At 38.2% G+C, this 14,529-nt stretch overlaps 1 protein-coding gene and 1 pseudogene across 4 annotated transcripts in view; both read left to right on the top strand.

The window, feature by feature from the left end:
• The first annotated feature begins 8,327 nt into the window (after window positions 1–8,327).
• LOC148721761 (uncharacterized) lies at window positions 8,328–10,571 on the top strand (annotated as a pseudogene).
• Window positions 10,572–11,135: 564 nt separating this feature from the next.
• LOC111343188 (uncharacterized) overlaps window positions 11,136–14,529 on the top strand; it is a 5,504-nt gene continuing 2,110 nt past the window's right edge. Inside the window, exons 1-5 of one of the 4 annotated variants that reach the window (XM_088737239.1) lie at window positions 11,139–11,381; window positions 11,724–11,832; window positions 12,584–12,713; window positions 13,435–13,629; window positions 14,144–14,293. In XM_088737239.1, the coding sequence (XP_088593365.1) occupies window positions 12,587–12,713; window positions 13,435–13,629; window positions 14,144–14,293 (472 nt within the window). In that variant the 5' untranslated portion in view covers window positions 11,139–11,381; window positions 11,724–11,832; window positions 12,584–12,586. Of the gene's footprint in view, window positions 11,382–11,697; window positions 12,714–13,434; window positions 13,630–14,143; window positions 14,294–14,529 lie in introns of those variants that run through there. The other 3 variants (XM_088737241.1, XM_022950343.2, XM_022950344.2) reach the window with 3 other exon arrangements.

The following is a 14,529-nucleotide window of genomic DNA, read 5'->3' as shown; positions in this document are numbered from 1 at the left end:
ATGACTGGTGTTCAGGGGAAGGAGATACTTCTGTTGGGGAAAAGAAGAGAGAGAGAAAGTCAAGAAAATGAATTTCAAGAAGAAACGTCGACCCGCTCAGTCGCTCAGTCACTCGTCTTGGAAATCGCGAGTGGTTCCGCAACTGTCAAGAGAAACCTACGGAAAACGAGAATGTATCCTCTTAAGAATTAAACGTACTAGGACACCGACTCAATTTGGAAAGCAAAGGTTTTTTCTTCAAATAAATCCTCGTTCTGGAGTGATAGTTATTTGCGAAAGAAGACCGCAGTGCCCGCTATGGATTCATCATCACATTGCTACTTCGGAATGAGACGAACTATTTTTGCAGTTACAGGAACCCAGCTTCGGTGTATAAATGAACACGAGCCGTTCGGAACTAAGATCAGCCCCAGTTGGCACGCAACAAGTTAGAAATGATAGACTTAAAGATCACTCTTCGTATGCGTTAACACGAACAAAATTGATTAGAAACACTTAGTTGTCAAATATAACGCAGGCAGAAGGCAGAAGTTAATTGTTACGAATTCAATTTTGTTTGTTTCAGCATTTTTACATTAATTTGCAAAGGTTATTTTATCTTTATTGCTAATTAAAATTAGCTTCAACTCAGTATTCTTTATTAAAAAATGTTTGAAATGTGAGAAGTAGAGCATTGTTATTTTCGACGCACGCCGGAAAGTCGCCTCTATCATACAGTGTTTACATTAGACATTACTTCAATATAAATGAAGCTAAAATGAAACTTTCCAATTCTTTTGAAAGCATAAGCACTGCATAATTACGTCAAGTAGTTGGTTGGAAGACATAATTTTAAATTATTTTAATCGTGTCCAATCGATATATGATACAGTGAAATATGAACGCCTGCCTAACGAAGGATAATTTGTATTTGTCGCAAACGTGTCTGTCTTGATAATTTGCCAGCGAAGTATTAAATGTCATTTAATTTTTATTCGCAGGAGAATGTGACTGGTGGCGCAAAGAAAATTTACACGGTGAACTCAAACAGACTTGGGAAAGACCAGATGTATTTGTACACCGCTTGGAAAAGCGCATGATTTTGGAAATCGGCTTTGGTCAAGGGTTGCGACTGAAAATTTACCACAAACAATATACTACCATTTTGAGCTTCAATTTATTTGCTTAAAATAGAATGCTTTGAAAAAACTCATAGAACTGAGATTTGTGTTCAATATGGAAAAGGTAAGTATAGCTTTCAGTTCGAAGCGAAGATCAACAAGGAAAACTTACATGCTTGTATATATATCTCGCTGGAAGTCTTCGTCTTTTGAATTTTAGTATGTATTTTGACATTCAACCACAGGACGTTTGACCTCATATCAACTGTTAGGAGAAGTAGAAATTGTTTTCACAAAAGGTCAAACTGGTCAACAAGAGCAAAGTGCCGAACTAGTTTGACTATTGCTACGTCACATTGACGTAATATCCAAGATGGTGTTTTTCTAACCACGAAAGTTATAAAAATGGATAACTTTGAAGCGCTCTTGTGGCTGATACGAAGCAAACTAGACAAAATGGCAGTTATTTTCGAACTCCTGAGGAAAAAGTCTTCTAATTGTGATAAACCTTTTCTAGACCGTACTTTCCCTTTAAGTTATTCCATATTTTCACGCCATGGTAATAAAAGGCGCGTTGGCCAGCAGTGATTCTACAATGTGGGATATTGAGGCTGTTTCTATACCTTGTCTGCCTGTTGTAGCTCGAGTTGAAAATTTTTCCGACAAGTAGCTAGGTGACAGTCCTTGAGGACATTTATGAATCATAACTGCATCATCGACCATAAGTCTTTGTTTGACATTTAGGCATCGGAAGTGATCTTAGACCTGCAGAAATATGGTCATGCTCGCGAAGCCCCAAGATAATCCTGCTTGCAAAATTTTGAACACGCTGAAGCTTATGGATGCTAGTCGCTGAGGTATTGCTCCAAACTGAGGAGCAATAAAAAAGCCGGCTGAAAACAAAACCGTATCAATAATCGACAAAAGCGCTTCCTTATCAAGTACATGCAACTTGAAGATAATTCTCAAAATAATGAATAGTCAATATTTTTTATTACTCTGGAATAAAAATTGGTCTGCTCGATGAATAGAAAATAACTTTGTTTTATCCAGCATTATTTCTAAAATTCTGAAATCACTAATTAATAGTTAATCGAAAAACTCTAGTCGTATACAGTATGATATTTTTAACTATTCTGCGAGCAAGCGACGAGAAATTCTGTATAAAGTTGCAAACTTGTTTGCCATCGGTATTACCGTAATCAAGGCAAATTCACCTATTGCCCACTCCCGTATAACTGAAATTACAGACTGAGAAATAAAAATATCCACTGCGTATGGGTAACTGGGACGTATGAGGAACAAAACAATTTTTCCAAGGTTTCGCTTTGTTGAAAAATAACTTCTTTTTTAGTGTTAACGTGATTGAAAAATAGCGAATTAGGAACATTCCCCAAGTAAATCTGTCAGTAGAACTTTAAAAAACTTATGACCACCAGAATTGACTGGATTCAACTTTAAATTTTCATTTGATTTATCCGTTCTTTCGTCGCGGTGGAAATTTGTTTTGAAACTACTAAGATTTGTCTTGGCCAGTTCCACTCTGGTTTGCTTGCGGTTGCCTTCTACTTAAAGTAAGAAAAGGAACAGAATCAGGAACACTGTAATACTTATGTTTGTAAGAGGTCGATGTAAACTCATTTCAAAAAGTTAGCAGCAACTTGATGGGCTAACGCTAGTTTAATACTGACAGTGATGTAAAGTTCAGTTTACCATAGACTTAAAACCTGGTACAATGCCGTTGACTATAAATTGCGGTGTTCAACGAACAAAAATCTTCCAGAAATCTCCCTGACTCGGGGAGCGAACAAAGCTTGCGAAGGTTGTTGGAAGTCATCACATTCCCATCTGTCTGGACTTGTTATCCAGTGATATGAATCTTGAATGAATACTTGAACATCGAATAATTCGCTTCTCCCCTCGTGGCTGCATGTGCCAGACATATATCCAGCCTTTACTTTTCCCCACTCGCTGCAATGCCTGGCAAGCCTTGAGTTGTCGTCCTTCATTTTCTCAAATGATCCACAAGAAGCCGGCATGGTATCATTTTCACCAGTGAAGTACTGAATTACAGCTTCGCCTTTTCTATCGGTCTTTGTAACTGTATGGAGGGTGCTTCCATTTTTCTTATGGCAATTGAACCTCAACTGATTGAAATGAATATATATGGTTTCTGAGCTCATGAAGGCACTGTTGGCTGATAGAGTTTGGTTGTTTTGATAGTTGTCAGTCACACGGTAATCCCTCTCAACTGGCAGGTTAGCTTCATTGTTGAACACAATATTGAAGATAAGAAGCCTCCTTTGAATTCCTTTCTAATCAGTGTAGGGCACAACTTCATACCTGTTTTGAAAAGCAAGCACCAATTCGCTTTGCTTACTGATGTACATTGTAACAAACGTTCTATTTTATGTAATATATTACCTCAGTCCATCTCTTTTTGTATCATCACAGTAAAAGAGCTCAAATACTTGGGATAAAAAGAGTCTAAGATTATGCTAAAAGTGTGATATTAACTACCCTATTATCCCTTCTGTATAAAATTGTTTTTTTAAAATGTTTTGAATCAATATTGAAAACGCTTAACCTGGATATGATGCAATGAATATATGAAGTTCATATATTTTGAACTGCGGTATTAAAGACGTATGATGCACGATCCTTCGCAGTAGATAGCGCTATTTATGCAATAGCGAAAATCAGACCTGAAAAAAATCAGGCCTGTACGGGAATCGAACCACTGACCTCTGCGATACTAGTGCAGCGCTCTACCAATTGAGCTAACAAGTCAACTGGGAGCAGGCCCTTAAGTTGATTCGTAATAAACCCGTGATGATAAATCAGATGCAATGAATATATGAAGTTATATGAATATATGAACTTCATATATTCATTGCATCTGATTTACCATCACGGGTTTATTACGAATCAACTTAAGGGCCTGCTCCCAGTTGACTTGTTAGCTCAATTGGTAGAGCGCTGCACTAGTATCGCAGAGGTCAGTGGTTCGAATCCCGTACAGGCCTGATTTTTTTCAGGTCTGATTTTCGCTATTGCATAAATAGCGCTATCTACTGCGAAGGATCGTGCATCATACGTAACCTGGATATATTAGAAAGCAGACCCCAAAAATGTCAACCTCGTACTCTTACAAATGATTTTCTAAAGACCCTTTTCTCCTGCTTTAAAGACATCACCACTTTAAAACTCCTCGAAATATGGCCTTTCAATGATTTCATACTTGTTTCGCACAATGGACGCAGTTCAGTCTTCAAGACATAACTGGAAGCTCTCTTCATTTCGAAGTAGGAATTCGAACTTACCGTTTAAATCAAATTTATAATAACTTGCGTCGTATGTAATCAGAACATCTAATCAGTTAGATTACATTCTTTCGATGTGTGATAGTGTAAGGATTCTGGGAATTTTAATTTTTGTATTTAAGCTGATTAATTCCATAATCCACAATAAACAGTGAGAAATGCGATACGCTTTCGTTGAAATATTTTATTTTTTGGATCTAAACACACAATTCAGCCCTGGAGCTGCATGTGAGTTTAGAGTAAATTTTTTAAAACCTATCGGCTGCACAAGGTCGACCTATGAGCCATTGATTAATAAGACCGACAAGATGGCTGCCACTCCGTTTTTTCCTTTCCAAAAATGACTGAAGATTTTCATTTCTATGCCATGGAAATGAGAAGCAATGACACCGAAAGCTCTATTACGACGTCATATACTGTTACCATAGCAACATTATCACACCAATGTAATGAGACTCTTGATTGACAAATCTGATATTAGTCGCCTGCTTGACAGCGGATGGGTATTTGGACATTCAATAACGAGGAGATTAATGACAGTGAAGAGCAGTCCGAGTTGCCGATTCGGAAATGAAAATTTAATTAAAGCTTTTTCTGAGATTTTATTAGAGAGATATTTTGCGTACTCAATTGGAGATCGACTTCCACGCCTCAGCAGCTCCTTGGTTAAAGTCTCATCATTGCAATTTGACAGTGGTCAAAATTGTCAAAAATTTTTCACCTTCATGACACTGTTACAAAAGTAATGTTTATAAACGCTTCGGCCCTTTAAATCAACAAATCCAAACTGGATAAATCAGATGTCGTGGGTGAAGTCTCTTGAGTACTCTGAAAAATTTGAAAGATGCTTGGTACGATGTGTTTTTGAGCATGTTAGACAATTGATTCTCAAGCACAAGGTATTTAGTATTCTATAGTATCTTGGCGGGAACAGCGTGAAAAATAGATCCAGAATCATTGGAGACTAATTTCATTTTTTACTTTTGATTTTCTGTTTGTAAATGGAATTGATTGTGTTGGTTTCGTGCCCTGAGCTTGTAACTCCTCTATACATTTTTAAAGAGCACAAATCTTTCATCTTTTTTGTTTCCCGGTTTATTTTAGTGTAATTGAAAGTAGGGAAAGTGGTATCTACACTCCTGGTCCACAAGCAACCATTTGAAATAAACATTTGAATCATTCTCACATAACTCTGACTAAATTTAGTAGAATGACTTTACCAAAAATGTGGGTGAATCATGGAACGTTAGAAACGCTAGATCACACTTAAAGAATTTCACAAAATCGTCAAAAGGAAAGAAGAAAATCCAACGTTGTTGTTTTCTATACTGTTCTTTCACGCAGGCAAGAGCCGAAACATGGCGCTGCGAATCAGAAATATATCGTCAGCTGTGCTGTGTTTTCTCCTGATTGGTTTGTTTTCTAATGTAAACGTTCCATTTACAATTGGCAAAGAAATAACTTCAAGCTTCTTTGAGAAGTATAAAGGTAAGAAGAAACAAAAGTGGAAAAGACAAAACAGTACTCGTATGCTACTAGACAATTGATCATAGAAAAGATGTCTCGGTTATTCAGCCTCCTTCAGGTTAAAAGTGACTTCTAGTCACAACTATAAAAGACCTTTTAAAATCAGAACAAAGCAGGAAAAATTGGATATTGGGGCAAATTTTTCTTCTTTTTTATTTTCATTTTCTCACTTACTTGTTATCGTGTATTCTTTTCTGTTCCCTCCGGTATTTCGTTAGTTACGCTCCTTTGTTATTTGCTCTATGTAAATTTCGTTATAGTTTTATTACCTCGCCCTTATTTATTGCCAGTTTTTTGTACCGAGCTATTAGTGTCACATCATTCCTCGAAGTAGGTTTCTTCTTCGGTGGCCCTGACCAACAACCCTATCTTTCTCAGCATTTGGTAAGCAGTTTTGTTTTCATCGTTTTATTTTTTATTTCATTTTGCAGTCGCCTTAAAGTAGTTTTTTTTCTGTATTGTAACTTATTTTTTCGCTCCTTTGTAGGAATTTACTTTCTTCGCTGATAGTAAACACATTTGCTGACTTTATGAACGTGTTGTGTATGTAACTGACCCTTGCCAGTTCATTTTTTCTTTCCATACAACATCATTTGCTCATCGTCACTATTAGACGCTTTATCCTTTGTTACTGAGCATGCCTGTCTCAAAACTATTTCCCCGTCGGAACATTATAATCTGTAAGACTGATGCAACATTTGAATTACAAAAACGCGTCAATAAGATGCTTTCAAACGATATGTATCACCGTAGTTACTCTACAGTACTTGAGTTTTAGTTTTGCTTTTTGTCATTCGATATAATTAAACCCACATGTAATCTAATATTCATATTAATTCTAGCGTTCTAAGACAAATGCTGCAATCTTAGCTTTGCATTTCGTTATCTATTTCTTATTAGGAAGTGAGTCAAATAAGCATCCTAATAGTGCGAGGCTGTAGATAAACTACGAGAAAAAACACCGGCCAATCTGTACGTCTTGTTGTTGAGTTTGGAGCGGCCAGATTTATCGTAAAACTGTTAGATTATTCGCTTTAGATTTCTATGCGTAATGGCTGATTCGAGCTTTGTTCTCATTAACTATATGGCGATAGAAATCTCGAGCTCATAATAGCGGGGCTCTCACTCTCGCGACGCTCTCGTGGGGCAGAGCCCCATACCCATGGAATATGGTCAACCTCTTTACGTTTGGTTGTCACATGACTGACCGAGCGTACGTACGTACGTACGTACGTGCCTTAAGATTACACGGGTAAGGTAGGGGAGACTACCAAAACGAAGGGAGGGGTGTCTTAGGCGAGTCTTGGCAAATCCACATCTTTTATGTCATTAATATTACGAACTTGGGAGCTCCGCTTTTAGGCGTGGCTAAATCTATATATTATTATTGTTAAGTAGTGTCTTTGGTCTTTTAACTGGCAGGTCGCTCCTCGCGTGGTCACGTGATCGATGTTTTGCGAAATGGATGAGATGGAGTGCGGATTGCAGTGCTTAAGAAATGACCTATGTCAGTAATACATCTATCGTGCTGATGGCCATAGCCTAAACTGCACACAGATTTGCCAATTGAATAACGAAACAGGAAGGTCTAAGCCACAAGACTTCATGGAAAACCTGGAGCGAACTACTTTGAAACAACACAGGTTGTCTCTTTTTTTTTCTCAAATACTTTACTCGCTGAACCAAATTATTCAGTAAAAGGCTCTTTTGGCGGCTGGTATAGCGAAGAAATATGGTTGAGGGTGAAATTTTGTCCTTAAAAGATGAACATCTGGCCGAGAGGAGACTTTTTAAAGACGAGAGATAAATCTCGAGGATGAGTTTTAGCCAAAAGCACAATGCTCCAACATTTTAGAAAGACAGACAGAGTCTGTTTGTAGTATGACCCATCGTTAACTTCAGTACTATTATTTATTTATTAATTGATCACTGATATCAAGTTTTTCAGTAGAAAAAACAAACCTGGTATGTTTGCCACCAGGTTCAGTGTTATCGAAGAATTGAACGAAATCGATCTACTTACTACATATAGATGTAATAAGTTGTCAAGAATACATGTCATCTCCTGCCAGATTGCCGGCATACTCCAACACAGTTGGTGAAAACGATAGAAGATGGAACTCAGGTCAGAATCAATGCAAAAGCGTCATTGGTCCGGGTAACAAAGGAAACACCGGCCAATCAAATGCAAATAAGAAGAACTACTTAAGTGATAACTGCATGGTGATCTTTTAGAGAGAGGTCGTTGTAGTAATACCTATGATAATTTCACTGTCCAAAAGCACGTACAATGCTCCAACATTTTAGAAAGACGGAAAGAGTCTGTTTGTAGTATGACCCATCGTTAACTTCAGTCCTATTATTTATTTATCAATCGATGACTGATATCAAGTTCTTTAGCAGAAAACAGAAACCTGGTATGTTTGCCACTAGGTTCAATGTTATCGAAGAATTGAACGAGATCGATCTACTTACTACATATAGATGTAATAAGTTGTCAAGAATACGTGTCATCTCCTGCCAGATTGCATGCTCCAACATTGTTGGTGAAAACGATGGAAGATGGAAATCAGGTCAGAATCAATGCATAAGCGTAATTGGTCCGGGTAACAAAGGAAACACCGACCAATCAAGTAAGAAGAACTGCTTAAGTGATAACTGCATGGTGATCTTTTAGAGAGAGGTCGTTGTAGTATTACCAGTGATAGTTTCACTGTCCAATTTCGGGTTGCTTCAAAATATTTAAAAGCTTTGAATGGCTAATTTGTAAGATAAATAAAACGAGGCGTGTAATTGTTGTTCATTCGTGCGATCTTAGAGATTCTTGGGTTCAACTCTTCGTCGCCTGGCGACTCCTGCAAACGCATTCGAGACTCTGAAGATTGTATACCCACCTGTGACGCACACCGCCTGGGGTTGACCCTGAGCACAACGGAAACCCCATGAAGGTTTTCTGTGATATGACAACCGACCGAGGTACAAGCTTGCAAATTACGCAGACTTTGAGGGTTACCATAGTCAACAAATAAAGATCTCATTTAATTTTCCTTCAATCCATAAAGTAAGCAAATGGTTTCAAGAAATTGAACCGCCGCCCAGTTAGCCCAATGGATAGTGCGCTGGACCGTTGTGCGGGAGGTCGAGGGTTCGAGCCCCGGACGGACCATCACTCAAAGTCTCGAAATAATTGAGAAGAATTTGCTACCTTTCTATAACATCAAGAGATGGTTAGATATTCTAGTCTTCTCGGATAGGGACGAATAAATGGAGGTCCCGTCTCCTGCAGGGTTGGGGTAGGAGACGTTAATTTCCCACACACGAGATTACTGTGTGATGGATGTCCTCGCCTGGGGTGGGATGGGTGGGAAGGTGAGATCGATATGGACTGAAGCGGCCGCCATAGGCGCCTGAGAAAATGCCAACGTCTGTTCTCAACCTTGACAACATCTTATTGTAACAAACCTTTAATTCAGCTCTCTGCAAAAGGTTTGAATAAACATCATCATCATCATATCATATAATTGGATCTACCCTAAGGACTCCGTCCTTTACTAACACTGCTTCTGGTAGTGTATGTTGCACCTACTATTTGGGGGAGGAAGAAGAGGCTGTCGCAGTCTGTTTAAACGATAATTCTGAATGAAAATTCTTCGAGACGAAAATGACTGCAATTTCTTAATTCACAAAGCACATATCGGTGTGTAAGATTCAGGCACTCCTTAAATGATATTTCACGGGCTGGATAATCTGATCACCGATTCCGATTTTTCTGGTGTTATTGCTTTAAAAGTGAAGTCAGTTATCAACATTCGGCTCAAAGGAATATTGCAAACGCATAAAATTCAGGTGACTGCAAAACATAACTCTAATGTTTCTAATTTCAGGAGGCTGGCTTCTCGTCGCCAACTTTAGGATGAATAACTCACGATCATTTCCATCAAAAGATTGGACCGCTGAGTCATCGTATCGCAGAATTGGTAACTTTGCCAGCAATGAAATAGGTATCACAAAGAGTTCCATGAAAGAGCTCAGGACACACTTGTCGTTCACCCAACTGCGATTCCACTGCAGCAAACGAAAGGGACGCACATTCCACGTGATCATAGCCGCTAACAGTTCAAGTGAAGCTGTCGTCCAGTACTTCAGTGGAAAGACAGGTAATCTTCCTCCCTCCTACAACTCGTTCGAAGGAATAAACGATGATACCTCCCAACTAGCTTTGAACTGTAACAGATGGGGAAATGACGGTTCACAACTCTTTGGAAAATGGGGACATAAAAAAATTCCATGGAGAAAAAAGGATGTGCAACCAGGCAGCTTTTATTGCTCATAGATATCATTGGCTGATCGTGTCTGACCAATCAGGTTATGTGATGATGGCGGTGGAAGTAGTTTCATAAAATTATCTCCTGGTGATTTCTGGATAATTTATGTGCGTTAAAATTCACATCGAAGTTTTTTCTAGTCTATCCATTCCTTTAGCCATCCTCAAGTCGAATCTTTGCAAAAGAGCCACCTTATGAACACAGTGGACCTCGCTCGAGGCCACCTCCACTTGCCAACGAGCAAGCAAAGTGCCCGTGGAAGCATGCACGATTGCGGATCAAAGCTGAACAGTTCCATATCTGGACTATATCTCGGTTGAATGGATTTGAGCCTCTCGTTTGTCAAGAGAGGAATTCATAAAAGTTGTCGCAGTCGCGTCAACCAGTTTTAACGTTAAATAAAGAAATATGATTTAGTCCTCGAACCGGAAAATCAGAGGTTACTTAAAGTTGAATTATTAATTTAGGCAATCATAACCTGATAAATTTTAAATGTCTATTGACTTTAACCACGTCAATACCAAATTTAAAAAGGAGAAACTGTTTCTCAACAAAGCAAAGCTAGGAAAATTGTCTCGCGTTCTATCCATGTAAAGCGGAAGAACTTTTCTTATCACTGTTATTTAAGTTATATGAAAGTGGAAAGTTGGGAACTTGTTTTGATTACGGATTTGCCGAACAGCTGTCTGAGTGCTTGGAAATTCGCAGTGTTCTGCATGCAATAAAAGAAATTAACTATTATTTATTTTGAGAACCAAATTTAATTTGACATGTGGCATACCTTGCAAGTTATTATTGTGATTGAGAGTTTTTGAAAACATCCTTTGCACAGCCTTATTAGCAATGATGGCGATGAAAGAACTAAGTGTTTAGTTTTTGGTAAAATCAACACAAAAATTAGCTGAAACTTTTACTGAACAACGTGAAGTCATAAATTAAGTTGCTATCAATAAATAGATTGGGTACAGGCTTCAGAGCTTTGTTGGAAAGGTAAAAGAGCCTTTCCGTCATTAGCAGTTGTCATAAGCTTCTCGTGGAAAGCAGAAAACTTTGTTTTCCTGAGTGGATAAATAACTTTCACAGAGTAACTTTCTGTGTGAGAAAAGGTAAGTAAGCATTTTCAAAACATTCGTTATTGTCTGATCAGCTCCGAATATTTAGGAACTCTAAAAAAGAATTGCTTCTTAGTCAAACAAACTGAACGATGTATTGTCAGCCAGATTTTTGTTTTACTAACCCTGAGAAAACACTATTTGCCTCAAAGTGTTAGCAGAGGATCGATGAGAAATCCTTTGGATCAATGATTTGATTCCATATCTGACTAAATTACTGCAAAAAGATTGCGAGAAAATCGTAGGAAGCATCAGGGAAAAAACTTAGGCTTTTGGTGGAACTTCAGTTGTATATGTTTTATTTCCAGTTCTTACCGATTAATTTCTCTGTACTAGAAATTTCATAGAATTGAGCTTGTGTTGCGGTTAACTTTCGAATTTCTCGACTGAGTAATTATCTAAGGCACTGGAGACGAAATCATAAAAAGCACTTCTTTCTGCATTGGTAAGCATTTAGAGGATATCCATCTCCAGATGTAAATATTTTCGAAAAATTGTCAAAGAACACAAACGAGGAGTTACCCGTTGGCTCGTAAACAATTTCTTGAGAGATTTTAGTCAAATAGATGCACCTGCTTATGATCCCTAGATTTAATCTGTCCTAGAACTACAGTTTCCTTCATATATTTGCTATAACGTCGGCCAGTTTTAATTTAGCATTATTTAAAAACTTCCTCCGGTTGGTTCGTATTCATAGACTCAAAGAATGTTCCGGGTATTGGTGAGGAAATTTTCTTACTGAGTTTACAATTAATGAAATTGGAAAACAAATTATGAAGGAAAAGAACTAACATAGAGTGTGGGTTTTGTTCGCCCAATAGCTTTTATTCCGTATGAGGATGTCACCCTGTTGATCAGAATTTAAGCCCCTCAGTCCAAGGTTTTTCTATCTTACCCTCTGGAATCGCATGGCAAGACGTGATCAACTTCAAATTCAGCCATCAATGAAAAAAGAATAGTCACAAATTATTCAAGTTATTTGAGTGTGAATGTAAATCTTCTCATAACAATAGCAATATATTGCCACACACCTAAATCTGGATAAGATCCCAAGTTGTCTTCACTTATGTACTTAGCAGCTAAAAAAAGGGGTAAACATAGTATCTAAGAGCGTAAGGTATAAGTGAGGCCCCCATTTGTCCGTGTTCACCACTTTACTCAAACACTGGAGCCTGATGCTCGGTTTCATCGCCTAGAAAATGAGAATACAAATATGCTGGGCTGTGATTACCTCAGTACTACTTATGACCTACGTGGAAAGTTTGGCCTTCAGAACAGCATCTTACACAGAATCAGAGCAAAACCAGGTCTTCAAAATCCACAGCGGTAAGATATGTAAGCCTTAAATTTAAGAACTCTGTGGTCTTTCAAGACTAGTATTAATGACATAAGTCATATCCTAAAGACCTGTGGGTGTTATAAGTAGTTGAAAATTGAGCTTCATAGGTTACAATTGCAGTCTTTGCAGAGAAAAAGTAAGACAATATCAAGGATTTTCAAGACGGCTCATGCCTTCCAGATTCTAGCTTGGCGCTATTGCGAACTGAGTTACGGCGGCACAGGTCTTTCCTTACAGATGATAATAAGATAAACGATAAATACACCTTGCGACGGAAGAGCATGATACTATTGCTCAGTGCAATGCGACCTTTTAGGGGGGTAGCATAGTACCTCCTGACATTTTTTAACCTAGGTTATCTGAATGATAATAATAATATTCAAGAGTCTAAGTACACTAATACAGTTAGTTTAAGCCAACCTAAGCGAGCTATGTCAAAAAGGAATTATATAGTAAACTAATTACAAAAGAGACAAAGGTTCTCCGTCATAAAAGAAAGGTTGGTGCTGCTTAGCTCACGAATCAAGCTCAGTTGGTAGAAGATCCAGCAGCGAGATCAAGGGGTCTTTGTCCAATGATCGTGCTACATATACATGCATGTCAATTTCTTTCTTTACAGGAGGAGCTCTATGTAAGGGTGGGCGATTTCATCTGTTCTTTGCCGCCCAGTTCATTGATCGATATTTTCTATGTTGCTCCTTAATCCAGACTTTAGGCTTGTGGGACATGTCTTTGAAACTTCTATTGTTGACGAGTTCGACTGTGGATTACGATGCGTAAGAGACGGGAAATGCTTGTCATACAATCACAATGGTGACAAATCTTGTGAACTGAACGACCAAACATGGCTTCTTAGCCCGGTGGCCCTAAAACCAGCCAATGGATTCACCTATTATGAAAAGGGTAGGAACGAAGCTATACCCGATAGCATTAAGTTTTCACCATTTCGTTCCTCAGTTTGTAAAATTCTTCTTATTCTGTTTGTAAACAAGTCACTCGATAGTTGTTTAATAATTTCTGGTTTCTTCTTTATCATCCTCGATGCTCTCGTCTTGCGACTCGTATATCATTTTTTTTGCTGCTCTAATCTCTCGTTTTGCAGTTGTCGTTAATAAGTTTTTGTTTTTTCCGACTTGCACTGCGAAGAGAGTGTAGCGAGGCTTCACGTTCTGACTCGTTTCTCGTCAGTTACTCTCGAGCGGCAACTTCATGGTCGAAATAAGTTTCTGATTTTAATTCCTGTCTTTTCGTACCTTGTTTCTTTTCATTCCTTTCTCGATTCACAGTTTCCAAATACGGCTGACAAAATCTTTGTTTCCTCTCCTCATGACTTCTCTTTCCGTTCCAGTGACGAGACACTGCATTTGAAGATTAACGCAACTTTTCCAAAAATTATTTTTAATCCGTTTCTTTCCAGAGGGACGAGGATTTCACCCATCAAATCCCGGACGCTCTTGCATGGACATAAGACGCAGTAAGCATCCCTTGCTGAATGGAGAGTACTGGATAGACCCAGAGGGTAACAGAAACCCCATGAAAGTCTACTGTGATATGACAACTGACAGAGGTAATAAAATATTCGATCTTCTTTTTCTTGTTTTTTGTTTTTTGTTCTTTTAAATCTACAATGGCGTCCTGTCATCTTGGACCTTTTGATAAAAGTACATGAAATGAATATCTACTAACAACCCTCGGCAATAATAAATGCTTCCTATGTGTGAAAATTCTTCTAGTGTGGCTAAAAAATGAATAAAGGTTGATAGTTTTTAAAGAAACTGTATGGGGCTGCGTCAGTGGGGGTAA

Source organism: Stylophora pistillata, chromosome 10 (assembly GCF_964205215.1).
Source record: "Stylophora pistillata chromosome 10, jaStyPist1.2, whole genome shotgun sequence".
NCBI classification, from domain to species: Eukaryota; Metazoa; Cnidaria; class Anthozoa; order Scleractinia; family Pocilloporidae; genus Stylophora; species Stylophora pistillata.
This window is presented reverse-complemented; position numbering and strand designations above follow the sequence as displayed.